At 43.0% G+C, this 18,275-nt stretch overlaps 1 protein-coding gene across 1 annotated transcript in view; it reads right to left on the bottom strand.

The window, feature by feature from the left end:
- The window catches only part of ncanb (neurocan b), a 153,554-nt gene that overhangs the window by 64,593 nt on the left and 70,686 nt on the right, over nt 1-18,275 (bottom strand). The window contains exon 10 of the mRNA XM_047343242.1: nt 1,288-1,404. Coding sequence (XP_047199198.1) covers nt 1,288-1,404 — 117 coding nt within the window. The remainder of the gene's footprint in view (nt 1-1,287; nt 1,405-18,275) is intronic.

The raw sequence follows: 18,275 nt of genomic DNA, 5'->3' as shown, positions 1-18,275 counted from the left end.
ACCCAGGACAATACGCCTCTTTTGACCCCTGACCCCTGATCTATGAACCTTTGTCCATAAGTAATGACCCGTTAAACCCCATCTGGTCTTTGTAGGCATGAACGTGGAACACATAGAGCTTATAAAATAGGATGAGTCAATAAGCTCTGTGATTGTTTATGTGGCATCTTGTTGTCAGTGTCTACACATCGAAGAGGTTTCACTCAAATAAACACCACATATTTAATAGGAAGAACTGGATGACCTTACTGATCTGCTACAAAAGGCCTTGAAAACAGAAACTGGAGCTAAACATTGAAAATAAGATGTGTTACTAGAAGGTAGCTGCCAAAAGAACAGACAAGCCTTGGCAGCCAAAAATGTAAGCCAGGAGTTTTAAACACCCACGTTACACCAGTGTGGCTCATGTATGTACTTTAATATTTACAATATCATTCAACCCACGATGCTTTGGCCAGGGCCCAGAATCAATGTGCCAGGCTGAACGCTGTCAACAACAACTTTTGCACCAACTGTGATGTTTTCAAACTCATTCGAATCCTGTGGGGTACGTGTTGTAACCACATGTTCCTTCAGAGTAAGAAAATTACTTTGCGATTTTTCGCCATGTACCATTTCTACCTTCTCTTTCCTTTATTTTTCTGTCCTCCCTCATGATTAAAGTGCCGACACTTTAATCAGCTGCTCCACCCCTGACTGAGCTCATCCCTCCGCTGGGGCCCATGTGTCCTTAAGTGTCTGTCTGTGTCTCTTGCTCTCTCTCTCTCTCTCTCTCTCTCACACACACACACCTGAGACAGTACCATTTTCTGACAGCCACATTCTCAATGTGGAAGGAAGAGTGGAAGGAAGAGATGCCTACTACTCTTGGGGCAGAAGGTGAACACACACACACACACACACACACACACACACACACACACACACACACACACACACACACACACACACACACACACACACACACACACACACACACACACACACACACATATTGAACAGCCTCTGTCACAACTGAGTGACTTGCAGCATATGGATATTCCCAGATCACTTTCAGTCAGGCAGCTGGATCCAAGCACTACTGGATCTGACAGGGAAGCTGCTCTTGACATTTGTGATTGGATCCAGACTCCAACTAAAAAAAATCACTGGTGTTCTCCTCCTGAATCCACTGCACAGAAGTGTACAACAGCTAAATGTTATTTAGCATACAGTGACACAGCATGCATGTGCAGCCGCTGACCTCGCAGGCTTCCCTGGCTCAGACCTGACCCGGCAGTGACTCACCGATCTCGCAGCTCTCCCCAGAGAAGCCCTGAGGGCAGTAGCAGCTATAGCCGTCACCTTCCTGCAGGCAGCTCCCTCCATGGAGACAGGGGTTGGTCTGGCACGGGTTATTCTCCACTGAAAAATAGAGAGAGGGACCGGTGAGTTATTTACTACAGAGGAGGAGCAATTACGAAAGTGTTGACAAACCATGACAAGGCCATGAGTCGGCATTATAACCGTCTCATTATCCTTACCCAGCCCACCCTCTTGCTGCCATCTGACAGAGATGGGAGAAGGAGAAGAGTGGGCAGACTCATCCCTGCCTCTATGACTTTCGGCAAGGTGACAGATTGGCTGTTGTTGCGACTGTCGTGCCCACTGTTTATCATGTCTGCTGCTCGCCGGGAAAAGGACAACGTGCAGAGTCGACCCCCTCCTGCTGTTCTCCTGCCTCTCATCCCAGGTCCCACACACGAGCACAAGGTCCCTATACATTTCCTGATCATCCCCCAGTCGTACATACTGGTATTTTTATGGTACATAAGTGCGTCGCAGAGGATAATAAACAGATTTTCCGTTGCTGTGCTATAACTGCACGCCTGTCCCTGGGATGTGTTTTGGCGGATGAATGGCGGATATTAAGAAGATTAAGTCGTAATTATTGCTCTTATATTTTTAGATGGAGCAGTGGGAGGAGAATATGACAAGGATGGTAAGAGCGCAAAGCGGGCATCCGGATTCTTTATTTTTTCTGGGCCATGAAGGACTGGCGAGATTAAGTGTCTTTTTATTATCAAATACTGATGGGATTGCAGCCCCTGACACAATCTGTCAGGCCATCTTATACTCTGCATCTTCCCCATAATAACAGCCAGACTCACTTAATCATATATGAGTGCAGAGATGATGTGCAGAACACAGAGTGCTGCTCCTCTGAAAGTCTGGGAATACTGTCATTTTATGTGTGTGTGAGGGTTTATGTTTGTGTGCAAGTATGTGTGTGTGTGTGTGTGTGCTTGTATTTCTGGATTCTGGTCTGAATCATTGCATGCTGGTGAGATATAATGTGAGTGTGTGTTCAATTTCCTGTGAAGCAGGGTGATAGACTCCCATCGCTGCTGTTGATACACTGGGCAGGGGAGATGATGGAAGGGCTGCCTTGGAAAATACGTAAGAGTGATACGTTGAATGAGAAAAACCATTAGAGACAAGCTCATTCCTTAACTCAACAGCGGAGAGGGGGAGAGAAATACTGTACGTGATATGAAAACATATATTGCTTAAAGGTTAATGATATACTGATGGAGATAAAATCCGAGAGTGCTGAGCAGCGCATGACATGTCAAATAAAAACTGCACACTGAATATGGTCAAACTGAGCGCCTGGTTGGGTTTGCTAATGTCGGGTAATGGAGGAGAACAGATGGAGGAAAGTAAGAGGTGAAGCAAAGGATCCATCCATCCATCCATCAGAGGTGAATGTCGGCTGATAAGCATTAAGGGCGTTTTCACACCTGCAACTCTACACCATGGTCAGTTTTAGTGTCATATTGTAATTCTAGGAGTGCACTAAAGACTATACACACATACTTGTTGTCATCACCTGTGTGGGCTGCTGTTGTCAGTTAGGCAAGTACTAGTCTTTCTGTTTGATAAGAGAAAATGTATGAACCAGTTCACATCTTTAACATGACACTAGTTCAAATCCATGAAACCAAATGCTTCATCACCATCAATTTGTGTTCCCTCTCACTTTAAACTAAGCATAAAAACCTCAACCATCTGTGATGTGAACCTCACACTGACCCCTGCCAGGTATCAGAGCATCACTACAACTATAACTTGACCCAAGTCTTCACCCCAGCCATGGGAGGAGAGTATAGTCTCCCTCTATTTGAGGGAAGAGAACAGACTTACATTTTGTGCTCCCCTGTGTTGACCTCAGTCCACAGGTAGCCATGTTGTGTTGAGCTTTGTTTTCTGAGTAGCTTGTAGTGAAGCTTCAGTTCAAAGAATCCTGAGTGCTTTAAATTTAAAACTCACTCAAAATATGAAAGCATACAAACGATGGTTTTGCTGTTGCCAAATTGTGGAAAACTTGGCTATGTATTGTACTTTTCTGTCACATTGATTAAAAACACAGTGTTTTCCTGAGGGAAAATAGGTGGCGAGAGAGATTATCAGCTAACTTGGATTACACCCACTCGGGGTAACAAATCCAAAGTGTCAAAGTACAGCATTTTTGTAGAATAACCTTTTCAAAGTGGCTTGTGTATCACTTTTGTATAAAAATGCTAAAAGTACCTTCAATTCCAAATGGTCACTTTCAACTAAAAGGTAGGTCTTTCAGTTCAATGGTACGGATTTTATTGGGTAAAATAATTTTGCCAAAAAGTAAAATAAAGACCACATCTCATTTGAGGTGAAGGGAACCCAGCATCTGTTGCAAAAGCTGAAAATTGTGAATATAAGAGAATCATGCTTGGAAACTAGTTAATGCACAATAATGTGTGTCCTGGTTTAGTAGCATTGATGCATTATGGCTCTATCCCAGATTCCAGGTGTTTGCCCTTGAAACTGGTTGTGTTAAAAAACCTAAGGCAAAACAGAGAGGGGATTTGTATTATCCCCATATAAGGTTTTCAAGAATGCTGCATGCAAAGCAGTTTGGAAATCGCATGAAGCTTTGAAAGAAAAAGAATTGGTGCTAACAGTAACCCGAGGCAGAAATTAAACCAAATACCCAAAGCAGAGCTGTCCTGTTTGAGACGCATGATTAAGCAAAACAACACAGAAGAAGACTCCTAAGAAAAAGAACAGAGAAAGAAAACACGATTCTAGTAATAACGACCATCCACTGCACCTTTTTTGCATCAGACATTTTGGCAGGTCAAAGAGGGAGATGCACAGGTGTTGTAACAACATTATAACTGCATTCCATTTAAGTGAGCTACCTCCATGGGGCTAGCATTGTCCATGCTGGCTCTCTGTCATGCCCATAGACTGTAAATAAAGATTCAATGGTTATCCACTTCCTCCCACTATCCAGAATATGGAGCCAAAATGTCTCAAGCTGCTCTCAGACGTGCACTAAACTCTGCAGTACCTCCGTATATTCTCCAGAGGAGTGAACGCTAATGTCCGAGTGAGACACTCTCCATAGAAACATACATTCCTAGTATAATGTCCGTAGAAATCCAGGAGAAGTCGATGTGTTTAAAAACACAACAATAGAACAACAACCTGTTTCTCCAACTGGACTTTGTGGGCCATTTCACGTCATCTGACCACAGTATGAAAGTGTGAAACTGCCTGTCTGACATCTGAGTATCTCTGCATGTGCTCATGGTTTTAAATCAGAGCCACACAAACGTCTCACACTGTGTCTCAGGTGGACGTGTATCTGCTACAGTGGAAAATGCAGCGATGCACACAGTGTAACTGACAGCTGAGGACTGGGTCATCAAGTAGCCTCAGTGAAGATCACTTCCAGAGCCAAAAGGTGACGTTATGATGACTGTCAGAGTCAATCACGACACTGACAGTAAAACTGCAGCTCAGCTTCTGTTAATGTCAGCATCATGAAAAATGAGTGACAACTTAAAAAGTAAAGCATAAAATCCTCAGGTTTTAAGTGGATGTTATTACCAACTGATTGGATAATTTGAGCAAAGCCAGCGAGTGACATCTGTGTTCATTTGTGTGTGTGGGCATGCATGTGTTAAATGCCTTGAAGACCTGAAAAGTGAATACCTATTGGTCCAGTTATTCTGACATAATTCAACCATTTCTGGCAAAATTGCCCTAATAATGAGATAAAGAGGACTTTTCCTCAGATACCATCCACCAGCACTGATGAATGTTGGCTGCACTGTCTGCAGTAATACAGACAAAGCACTGAGCTGCAGCAGAATAGGACATTGATCCAATCTGCAGACAATTAGAAACGACTTATTACACCCAAATGAGACTGTGCTCTTCACCATCTGTCTGCATCCTGCACACTTAGCAGAAACATCATACGTACAGAAAACAGGAGAGACTGAGCGGTTATGGATTGTGTGACCGCAGCAACATCTCAGTACAGGAAAATGTTCTGCATGAATCAGCCTTTCACAGATAACTTCAAATGAGATGTGCTAGGATATAGTTTCTATGGATGCTGTTCACAACAACAGCAAAATCTCCAAAGTGTTCAAGCGAGGGGGAGGGCAGCATGCAGAGGGCAGGATGTAACTTTTAACTTTCCCCTGTGGAAGTCACATGTATCTGTTTACCGCACATCAACAGTGCCGTCAGTCCTTATCACCAAGAGCTCTCGAATCTCATTTTCTTTCTCAGCTGACATCTTCTTGGGGCGGTTCGATCCCACTCTTCCCCATCTGCATGCCAAAGTCTCCTTGGGCAAGACACTGATCTCTGAATTGCCCCTCATAGAGAAGTGTTGCCCATATAAATACAGACCATTCTATGTGTATGTCACCTATTTTCACTTCTGAGATATTTGTAGTCTTTTTTGTTTTTAATCAGTTTTGCGTCTGTTGCTTGTCAGAAACATCATCAAAGTGCCCGATCCGACATGTGGTCCTTCAGACATCATCCAGAGTTTCCCCCTGCAAATGACTCGGATATTTGTATTCTCACATTCACTTCCTTCAGATGATTTCAGGACAATATCCGGAGTTTAGTGTATGTGTGAAAGCAGCTCGTTTGTGCGTATAGGTGTGTGTACACGAGAACAGAATAACAAACTGACTAATAGAGGGAAAACCCTTGGTCCCTTGGGGAAGAGGAAAGGACAGGATACAAATTAAAATTTAGAAGCACAAGTATAAGAGGAAGAGATGCACGGAGAACGAGAGAGGAAATGTCAGGAAGGTTGGGACAGAAAGTCACACAGGGAGCTATCATACATATCCTCCTCTCCTAATGCTCGCTGCTAGCTTATGATTAATTACACGGCAGTCCTAAAATAGGTTGCCTCTTCCATCTCAACTGTGTGTCTTCCTTTTTCTGTGTGTAAGATAGAGGGAAGAAGAGCAAGCACGAGTCTGAAAAGAGAGGAGGGAGACAATCTGTGTAGAAACATAAACACAACACGGAGACAGGCAGAAATAAATTTAAAGCTCGCACGGGTTCAGATCTCAGGGCTGAGGTTTGTGTTGTGACAGTAATTTACACTCGGAAGATAGATAAGTTAAAGTCTTCGGGAACAGATGCTGCGACTTCTTCTCAGCGCTGGGCAGAATATCTTGAAATATGTTCTTGTGTGTGACATTTCTTTGCTCTCTGAGGTCATCTGACGTTTTTTTTCTACGCCTGTGAGGAGAGAGATTATGTTGGCGTTGTGGCATATTTGGGAAATCTACTCCCCAATGTCAACGCCCGCATACACCCGGGATTTAGAAAGGACCATGAAAGAGGATTGCGATAGTCGGAAATGTTTTGAAGTCTGAAGCTGAGTGGTTCGCAAATTCATCCGAGTGCGAGTCTGCAGAAAAAATTGTGCTGAGAGAAACTGCACAAACAAACGTGCGACACACACCCACATTCAGGAGAGCTGCACACGCACGCACTTGCATTTACTGTGGATACACCTGCTTATCACCCGTTGTGTGGCTGTGCTTAGACTCACTGAACCTTGTAATAGCTTTGCTGAGACAGATCATGCCTCAGCCTGTTCAAGTGTTCCTTCTCTCTGGGCGTGATAAGCCATCACCTGGGCCCGGCAAGAGCTGTCCCGTTAAAATTTAATGCTACAGTACATCCCTAAAAGGTACCGAGGCACACGGAACAGTAAGAGCCATGTGGATGGTTGCGCTAAACGGCTTAAATACAGTCATCGTCATCTCTCTAATGCCTCTATGAGCCTGTATAAGGTGAAATATTCATATTGTCACTGGCACGATTGCTACAGTGAACGCGTGTTTGATGCATTCAGTGTTGATGTGGAGCAAGAGAAAACATACATTATGGATCAGTGAAAGTGGCCCTGACAATGCTGAGTGTCACCTAAATCAGGTTCAACAACACAGCACCTGCATCGGGAGCAAAACTAAATGCAGACTTTTCTGCATATAACTCAAAGTCGCTTTTAAATAGAACAAAGTACATGAGATGTTTGGCCACTCCATTTGTACTGAAACCTGGAAGCCTTGCTGCAGCCAAATCCAACAAAGGAGAGAAATAAATGCCAAAACTAGAATGTCAATCAGTAGAGCACACACCCCCGACAAGGACCAACAGTCCCCTTATGAAACCACATTTAAATTCAGTAGATCCCGTTTTTTATTTGGATCTGTACCAAAATATAAATATCAGTCCCCAAACATGTCCGATTTTTTCATCATGATCCATGATCTGTTCTCGGAGGAATCAAAGGCAATGTCGAGAAACGCCCGTGTCACGAGGTTAAAGAAAGTGAGGAAAAAATTCCCCGGATCCGCCCATTTCTTTGGATCTGCACCAAAATGTAATGGGTTCGTCCCCGACACATACCACATCCTCCCGCCAAGTTTAGTGATAATCCAGTCCAGTAGATTTTGTGAAATCTTGCTAAGAAACAAACCAATAATCAACCAACAGACAAGGGTGAAAACATAACCTCTTTGGCAGAAGTAACGTTCAATCACAAATGTAGTCAGTTATTCATTGGACAGTTTACATATGCAAATGTTAGATGTTTACAGGGGAGAAACTGGGTAAATATTTTATTAGTTCTCTTTGTTTTCTCTTTGTGTAAAGTAGCTATAGTCTTTTAAGGATTACGTTTTGGAATTTTTGCTCTCATTACATAGCTGATACACAATCATACATACACACAATTATATAATGAGCTCCTAATGAGGCCAAATGTTATTTCTGAGGCCCTTGTTAAGGTTTGGGAAAAATGTGACTTGTTGTGGTTAGGCTTTCCACAATGAATTGAATTTGCTGCAAAGTCTTAGAAAGGATAGCGGCACAAACGTGTGTGTGTGTGCAATGATTACAGACCAAGGGGAAATACAAAAACCCATTCCTGCTCTAATATTCTTCTCTAGCACAGCAGAGATGCAGACCCTAATATAGTCTCAGATTACTTCACAGTGATCGATTTACAGAGGTGAGCTACATGAGGGCGGATAAGGAGGCCAAGAAGGTGGAGGAAGAAAAGAGGAGGAACGTAGACGGACAGAGGTTTCATTTACCTGCTGAAGGAGGAAAATGGAGCTGGTGCAAAACTGTGAAAACTGTGATGCAAAACAATAAGTGATGAAATGAATCTGGACATGTGGTTGTAAAAAGGCCAGACAACTTCAACACTATTAATCAAAGGAGTCACATACAGTATAAAGTCAGTTGTTGTACAGAATAATAAACATTTTAATTGATCTCTTCAGCAAAGGGGGGTCAGAGCACATGTTCAGCCACTGGCTCTTCCCTAAGTGGCAGAAAGTCAGTGCTCAAGCTTTTGAATCTATTTTGGGGGCTTTTTATCACTTTTAATGGATAGGACAGTAGTAAGCTTGTGAAAGCGGGGAAGGAGAGAGTGGGGGAAGATATGCCTAAATGGTCGCGGGTCGGAATCGAACCCAGGCCTCTGCGGGTTGAGGCCTTGCCTGGTTGGGGCGGCAGCTCTACCAGCCGAGGGCTCAGTTTGCCCAGTGGAGAGGCTGCACCCTGCATCCTTTGGGACTGTGCTCATGTCTTGGAGGGAAGGTTGTAGATGAAGCAGGTGGAGAGATGTGATTACTGGACTGAGTTTGAGGAGAGCAACCTCGGAAAAACTAGGATTGATGAACACTGCAGGGGAGGGGGCAGCTATTTTTGTCTGTCTGCTCGATCTGGCAGCATATACGCAACCGTGTGTGTGTGTGTGTGTGTGTGTGTGTGTCCAAGGGTGAAAAGGGTGAAAACAACACTTGATGGATGGAGACTGCATTCTGTAATGTCTAACAGTTTCACATGTAATCCGATGATAGCATAAATTTTTTATAGACGGTTTAAGTTGCAATTAACACTGGATTTCTCAAATGACAACGACAACCTTGCCAAAACACAAAACCGTTCCAAGTTTTTATTTATTTAAATAGTAATATTATCTATTCCCAGTCCAATCTTTATGTTGTAAATCATGGGTATATACGGCCCATGAAGCAGTTTTAATCAGCGCACAAGATCATTCAAACACAGACATGAAAAAAGCAACTCACAAACACAAAATAAGTATCTCATAACAGCAATAACTTCTCCTGTGATAAAAGAAATACAATATAAAATAATGACTAACAAGCCCATTAGGTTTGTCCCTGGAGTGTGAGTGGTATTCCTAGTTCGTGGAGAGGCAGTGATGAAAAAAACACACACACACACACACACACTCTAGAGCTTCGTTACAACTCGAAACGTGATGAGTTAAGAGATGAGTCAGGTTACAGCTCTTTGGCACAGTTAGAAGGCGAACTACTAAAGTAACAAATTGCCAAACCGAGTTTAACATGGTCATAAAAAGAAATGACTTTGTTTTAATATTGATCCAAGTTGGTTTAGTTGCATGTCACTGTGTCACACATCGAGAGAAGCAACATGCACATTCCAGAACGCTCAACAACGTAATGAAAACTGTTGATTACACCGTGAAATTCAGCAAACGCGGAGGGTGTGATTGAGAGGTGTCTCGTCTGAGTCGTGCAAATATTCTCACACAGTTTTACAAACAAAAGGAAAAAACACTCATGGAGATGAGGAGAAAACCTCTCATAGAAGTCAGTGATCACACGGTCATATGTGGGTGTGTGATTTAGCCTCCATGGTACCAATTAACTCTTACAGCTGACGTGAACCATTTGAAGTGTAATTAAAGCTCCGGCAAGTGCAACTTTAACAAGGTCCCACTGTGCACGTTCCAGCATAAACAAAGAGCCTGTAATGACATCTGACAGGTTAGATGTTCTTTTTAATAGTCTGGCCAAGACTCTGGAAACTGCCCGACTCAAACCTGACGAACCAGCTGCGTCATCACTACCATCTGACATCAGACGCCTCAACAAAGTGAAGCAGTCATTGCATTGACGAGGTCAGTGTGATATATGTGTTGAGTAAATTAGCATTGGCCTTAAATTCTGTTCTAAACATTTGAATGACTCCACCCCTGGTGTAAATCCGGTGTATGTAAGAGATGGAGCTGTGGATATGCAGGAAAAAAAGAAGCCTGACTAAATTAGAAGAGACTTTTGCAATAACAATGTACGAAAATACAATAGTAAAAAATTCACGTAGACAATTTTAGAACAGCATCTCTGATTCTATTTCCATGCAGCGTCCCCGTCATTGTAAATTGAAACTTCCAATTTTCAACTTCACCTCTTTTCAACTGCGTAAAATGTGTTCCTCCTCTCTGCACAAGCAAACACAAACAGACATGCATGTGCGCGCGCACACACGCACACACACACACACACACGCGTACTTACACAAACTAGGAAAAAGCATGACACTTGCAATTAGCCACAGAGCCAGAGGCCTGAGACAGCAGAAAGCAGCTGATGTGCTCTTAGTGAGCACCTCGTGGACCCAGCGTCACACTGAATCAGCCTGGCGAGGACCAGCGAAGAGCAACTCGCCAGCAATTCAATACAACCCAATTCAGTGGGCCAGCATGGCGAGACTGACGAAGAAATTGAGGGTCTATTGTTACAAGAGCGGCACTTGTGGCGTCTCCATTCGTCCTAAATAAATTTCATTATCTGAGCTGTCAAGAGTAGCAGGAAAATAATCCATCCTGGCTTATCATCACAAACACATTCTATCCACTGTGAGTGTTTTTCCTCTCTTCTCTTCAGTGTGTCTTTGCACCAGTTTGCAGGGCTTTGTGAAATGACAATATTGAATCAACCGCATTTTTTTAAAGAGAATTACCCAACAATATTTTAGACACAGTCAACCGAGAGGAGGAAAAAGAGAAGCGGGTAACCGCCAGTGTCAGTGATAGGTTATGAATTATTCATATTGTAACTTGGTTACTGCAAGGAACATGCGGTGTTACACATCAAGTGCAATCATGCATGTATTGTTATAGTGCCATCTAATTAAATGACAGATGTTGAACAAATGGTTTTAACTATTGTTTGACTATTTGGACTTTTACATTTCACATAATGGTTTGCAAATAGCACAGATTAACAGTTATAGTCTGTTTGTGTTCTGTGCAGCAAGTATGCAGGGAGTGCAGGAGGCTAGATGCAACATAGAGGAGCTCAATGCAAATTGAGTCGTGGAAACAGGGGTGTCGGCAGTCCAGCTACAATTGGGTCTTTGTTTTACTCAGTTGTTAACGTAAATCTTCGAGCCAGCCAGAATAATCCTGACTTCATATCAAAATCTACTTATAATTGAATACTTTGACACAATAAATCCACCAAAAGGCAAAAGGAGAGGCCTCTACAGTTTCTGCTTGAAAATGTCAAATTGCTTAATGAACCAATGGAGTTTATCAGGGTGTCAAAAAATGAAATGTAAGACTTTTTAAAACCTTTCTAAGACCATTATGAAAGAAATGTAAGATATGAAGTACAACAGATATGAAGGCATATCAGAGTCCTAGAATACTTTCCTATAATTGAAGATACATTGAAGTAGCCGAGTAGAATAACCTTTTAAATGTCACGTTATCTCACAAACTACAGGCAGAGACAGTAGGTATCTATATTCTTACCAGCGACCAAGCCGAGTGTACTGAGATCAATTCTGACAGGGATGTTTGTAGACCCAGTAATCAGCTGCACGTTGGTCTTGTTTGTAGTTTGATTACAGCGTGCTAATATCTGTATTCTTGAAAAAAGATGTAAAACCCACAGAGACATGACAAACTATGCAAGCAAGAAACCTAATTTTTGAAGCGTGACTGAAGTAGCGTTAAATTGTCGAATAATTAAGATGTATACTTAAATATATTCAAGACCTAGAACGTAATATTTTGACATATTTAAGAATTTTAGACTGTCAGACTTTTTAAGACCCTGTGGAAACCTTGATTATTGTCGTTTTGACTCTAGACTTTGCTGCAAAACTTCTTCATAAATGTTTTCTTGTTTATAAAGTATCTGTGGGTACCAAGAAAAGCATTTCATTATTATGATAATGATTCAAAAGTTTAATTTATTACAAAGGGAAAAGCACACAAGGAGAATGCAATTTAAATGCAATTCTTCAGTATAATACACTGTCATCACGACAGGGGATCACAGTTTTGGCTGAAATCTGATGATGACTTGACAAACTTTACAGAATAGCTAATGAATGGATCACTGTGTTTCACCATAATACGATGCATCATTATGGAAAACAAGCTAACCAGACTTTTATCTCCACCAATATAAATCCAGCTAACAGAGGCACATCATTTTGCAGTGCTGGATGTCTGTTGTTCTGCCATGCTGCAGCTCAAAGACACTATTTCACTGCTTGGAGAAGCTGCTTTGCTCTTGTCTCCATTCAGCGGTTTTCATCATGTCCCACTGTGATTGGCACAGCTGCTTAAAAGGGATGAGAGCAATAATGCGCACTGGCTGAGACGACGGTGATCAATCACCAAACTCGGAGCCAATATTCAGAAAAACAACAAGTGGGCTTAGATAAGCCTTCACTGACCCTGCTCATGCCATCTAACGTGTTGTGCGGTGAGTTGCTAAATTATCACAATATAAATATGCTCCAAACCGGAAAGAAATAGAGGGACACACACACACACACACACATTCCTTTGCCCGACCGTGTGCGCACATCAGCTATTTGTTAACTATTAAGAAGACAGTGTCCTTCTCAATCTACACATACTCCCCTCTCTCCTAGCAATACCCAAGGCCAGGTTATCGATAAAGGGAAAACTAGCTGTAAACTGTAACGTCCAGGCTCAGGGAATCTAATTCCAATGTCCCAGAGAGAGAGGCCCTTCTCTAAATTAGAGCAGAAGCAAGACATAGGGACACAACATCATGATGTAGGTGTGGGGGAACACTTACATTTACTTAAGCCATTTTCAGACATGACCTGCAGATAAAGTCCGGAGAATTGGGTCCAGACTTTACCTGCAGTTTGCTTTTCACACATGCACAACACAGCGGGAGGTTCTCTGAAGAGACGCGTTCACAACAGCAACAAATCCTCCTCATTATTCAGGTGAGGCAGGAAGTGACGTATTAACTCGATTGCTGCGATCACATAATTTTCTTGACAACACACAAACACTGTCGTCAGCTCTTATCACCACAAACTCTCTAGACATTTCCGTCTGAGTCTTCTGTGTGGGGTCCCCTACTGTGTTCTCACATCGGATTCTCACGAATTTCTGTGGACTTGATACTAGGAGCCCAGGCGGAGAAAATCTGCAGATAATCCGGAGGCTCTAAGTCTCTTTCTATAGCTGTTTTCAGCAGCTATAGAAAGTGACAGCAACTCAATCCTTTTATAGACGTGTCAGTGGAATGGGGGATGCAAGGTGGGGAGGAGAGGAGACTTGAGGGGTGACAGTTGCTCATGTTTCACTGTTAACGTTGATATTGTTTCATCCCGGGTCTCTGATGTACATCAAGCTTGCAATAAACCCTTCAGCGTGAGACATAAGCTGCTTCTGAGTTCTCCTTCACCCGCTCACAGAAAACCATCACAGACCGAACACTGCCCCTGTCAGAGGGACGTCTGTGAAGAGGCTAGTTGCCCAACATACCTTCATGCAATCATCACAATGTGCAAACAAACCCTTTCTCTTTAAAAATCTCATCAGACTCTGTAATTTACACCTACATAACCACCACCTGTACCCATTTAGAAACCCTCCTCCTCTTGAGACGTCTCCCTGTCTATGAATACCTCCCCCCCTGCTGGGACAGATGGGTGTGTCTGACATGACCTACATGAAGAGACCTCCTCAACCCCTTCCACCCGCTGTGGGCTGGCTGCTGCGTGATGCTTTGCAACTGACGCCGGGAGCCAAGCGCCCCTGCCGTCGCTCCGATCTGCCGGTGAGAGTCAGACAGGCAATCTGGCTGCTCGGAGAAAAAAAACAGCTGGGCGCACTCATCCTCTCGGCTGCCACTCCTGTGTAGCTTGAAAGTACCTCAATTTGAAATCGTGCATTTCGCTGTTAACCTTGATGGCAGGCGGCTCCATTTTCATCAGCGCGTGGCCGCACGTGTGCCTGGCGGAGTCGCTGACAGACGTACGAGTGTCTGACTGACTGCAAATGGAGAATGAAAATGCAAGAGTAACATCTCTTCTCTGTTGGATGTGCTACAGGCATAATAGAGCCCCCATTTGTACTGTCTGCTGAGCAGTTTCCCATCTTAATAAATCTACATCCCGATTAATCTTATTTAAGGGGCGATAAAAGTTAACGGATCTGAAAGGCAGCACGGCTGTTTACTGAGTTCCTCTTACATCTTCGTCCTCCAATAGGTCACACAGATAGAAAAGTGAAATGTTCTTTCAGCAAAAGGAATCGGGTTCCCTGACGTTTATTCGGATAAAGCAGGAATGCAGAATGCTGGAACAGTTACCCAAACAGCCCATCCTGGTTGGTCTCTTCCGCTCTGAAACAGCCGCACAAAGACTCCACACAGAGGATTATATTCCCTGTGACAGCTCCCTGCCATGCTTGTTCTCTCCCTCCCGTCATCTCCCCACCGGTGGCACACAGAGGTGATGCTGTTCGCTGCTCTATGAAACTTTATGCAGCCTCGGGGGCCCTAAGGCTGTACTTGACAATAAAAAGTCACAGATAGGGATGCATCTGGGAAGAAATAGTAAAAACAAAAAAAACAGAACGCTGTGGGAATCACTGACTGTGTTTTTAATGGGGTGACATATGGCTCAACAGAGGTCTCCTCTTATCTACTTTTCAGAGGCAGCTGAATGAAAACGACTCCAATAAAATCTGAGGAGATGAGGGCGGCTTAATGCTCCAACAAGCAGTTGATGTTTTCATCTACCATGTGGCTAAATGTTTCACTTTTACAACTTCTATTCCTCGTCGAGTGTGTTTGTTTGACTGTGTCGTGTCCAAAAGCCCAGAGGAACAAATGCTCATTATATTAATTGACATGGGAATAGCACTGATTATTGTTCAAATCAAAAGTAGGTTTTTAAAGTTAAATATAAGAAATAAAATTATCTCTCACATCAATGCTTTATGGATATATGTGAGCTTAAGGCAGTGAAGTGATAAAACAAAGGCATGATTAAAAAGCATATGTTGTGCCCAGGGAAACTGAAAACCAGAGCAAAGTGTCCATTGTTACTGGGCTACTAAAATTAGCAGAACATCGACTGATCTTTAAGAGGACGAGAGTAAGAAGAGAAAATATTCATGAACACAAAAACCCAACTCGGTTTTCTTAATCCTGCTGCAGATCTGCTGCCAGTAACAGTCAAGAGACTCAGTCATTCATCTGCCATAATGGGAGCTATGGGTCATAGGATCTGGAAAATAAAATACAGCTGCCTGTGATGGGCTCCTGAGGCTGAATAATCACCAGGTTTTGTTGTGACAGCAAAGATAATAAAGCAATTTTATGATGCCATAAAAATACCTGTTTAAGACGGCTTTTCACATGTTGGTTCAGGCTCACTGCACAACACTAAACTCACATTTCGATGCCGCATTAACTTTACAAACGTTGCTGTTTGTTTCAATGACTTTTACGAGTGTAATTCAATACTTTTCCATCCCCAAAATGCCACTGGACAGATATTTTATTTGAGCTAAGTAGCAAGTATTTGCCTTTCATATCAGCCCTCACGCTAATGTTCAATGACCTTTCCAACCTCAGTACTACACTATTTTCTATTGACGGACATGCATCATGATCTGCTGAGCTCACAGTCATGTGGAAGAAAATCTCTTGATGGCCGAAAAATGCTGTGAGATGAAATTCAACATATACAATTTGTTTGACTTTCTGTGCTCTCCTCAGTGTTGTGTCTTAATCTCTTCATTCTTATTCTTTTCTACTGTTTTCATAATGCTTAGTTTTAGTTATATATTAGTTTTTATTTGCTACCTTCCTAACTAATACTTATTACTAATCTTAGTGTTTAAGCCGCATGCGGATAAAACATTTTTTTTTCCCATGTGTGTGTGATCTCACAGCAACCTTTTAAAAAGAATTACGATGCAAGTTAGGATGTTATTAGGAATGCAATGAAATCCTGGGAGCAAGTGATAATTGTGAAAATTGTGTTTTTCTTTTTTTTGTATAATTCCTTAAACCTGCAGGGAACTTGAATCACTATAAACCAATCTTTGCAGAAAGTGACTTAGCTGTAACGGTTCAGGGTTACAGACATCCTGAAGAAACACAAGCACGTACACACACACTCACACACAAAGATGCAAGCCTGCCTCCATCACTTGTAACTTAGTAATGTTTCCACTGACCATACACATTTAACTCAGCATGCCTTTTTTCAGCACTTGCTGTAATTCCGGATTAAACAGCTTGTATCATCCTGATTTGTCATATAATGATGTCGGTATGTATATTGTCAATGTGATGTGTTTTGCAGTAGAGTTTGTCACTCACTTTTGTTTTGTGTTGCACTACAACATTGTACGCAGTATAAAAAAGGAGTAATCTGGTCTCTATGAGTTTGTGTCACACACACACGTCTGCATGTTAACAACCAGACACAGGACAGTGGTTTTAGTGATGTGTGGCTCAACGTTTTGAATGGGCTGTTGCTATGATCAGTCACACATGTGAGGAACCGCAGGGATTGGTCAGATGTGTGAAGAAAGTTGTGGTAATTGGGCAAAGTTGCAAGGTCACACCGAAGGTCAGGAGGATCGGTTGAGTCTTGATTAACTGTTTCGAGCTCAACATCCTGGAGGCACTGGATTTCTCACCACCTTCTACTTCGGCTCATTTTCACCACGCCGGCTGCTTCGTTATTTCCCTGGTTAATAGGATACAAAGAGCCTCTGCTCAGTCAGCACAGAGCCATGTGTAACACAGCTTCAACCCACACAGCGATGGAGCCCAGCGTCCCTCAAGGCTTTTCTTTTAACAAATCCCATTCATTTAATAAGCAGCAGCCAATAGCACAGGATTAGATTCAGCAGCAGGGTTTGATATGGAAAAATGGTGGAATTACACCATAAAAAGAAAGAAAGAATGGAAAGTTGGAGATGAGAAGCAGATAGGAGGGGGACAGATTAGGAATTAAAAGGAGGTGACAAGGATCCTGCTGAGGCTGAGGGTCCTACAGGGGACAGATGCGCTTAGACGGCAACTGACTGCCTTGTGTTGTTCCACATTGGAGTTCAAGAGGCTATGACAACATTATGCCATGGAGTCTCATAACAGTGACCAGAGGAGTAATAAAAGACATAAAGTCAGGGAGATGGCGAGGGAGTGAGGGAGATGGGGGGGGGGAAGCAAGTAGAAGAGAGAGAAAGAGGGATAGAGGAGGAAAGAAATGACGGGAGACACAAGGAGGGAGAGGCAGGGAAATCAATCGACTTTTCTATATGCAGCGTTGAGGATGTGCCCCCTCACTGCTCCAGACAACCTATCCAAGGACTCTGACAGCCGGCAGACAAACTGAATCTAACCACAGACCCATACTGATGATACGCCACCCCAGTGTAGGCCTGGGTCCATTTATCTCCTCACCCTCCACCACACACACACACACACACACACACACACACACACACACACACACACACACACACACACACACACACACACACACACACACACACACACACACACACACACACACACACACACACACACACACACACACACTTCAACCTACTGTCTCTTCTCCTCCAAATTTAACACTCTCATTTGGTTGAGGGCTGGCTGCAGTGTTATTGATGTCGCCAGAGGTCTGTTCCATCTCGAGTCACAGACGAGGCTTGGGTCGAGCTGGTTATAACTCAGGGTTATCCGGCACCCTGTTTGCCAGAGTATCAGACGGGCCACTGGTCATTTAGAGGCCGGACGGACAGTTGACATCACTGT

This window comes from Hippoglossus stenolepis, chromosome 14, assembly GCF_022539355.2.
Source record: "Hippoglossus stenolepis isolate QCI-W04-F060 chromosome 14, HSTE1.2, whole genome shotgun sequence".
NCBI classification, from domain to species: Eukaryota; Metazoa; Chordata; class Actinopteri; order Pleuronectiformes; family Pleuronectidae; genus Hippoglossus; species Hippoglossus stenolepis.
Note: the sequence above shows the minus strand (reverse complement) of the source record. Positions and strands in the feature narration are given on the sequence as shown.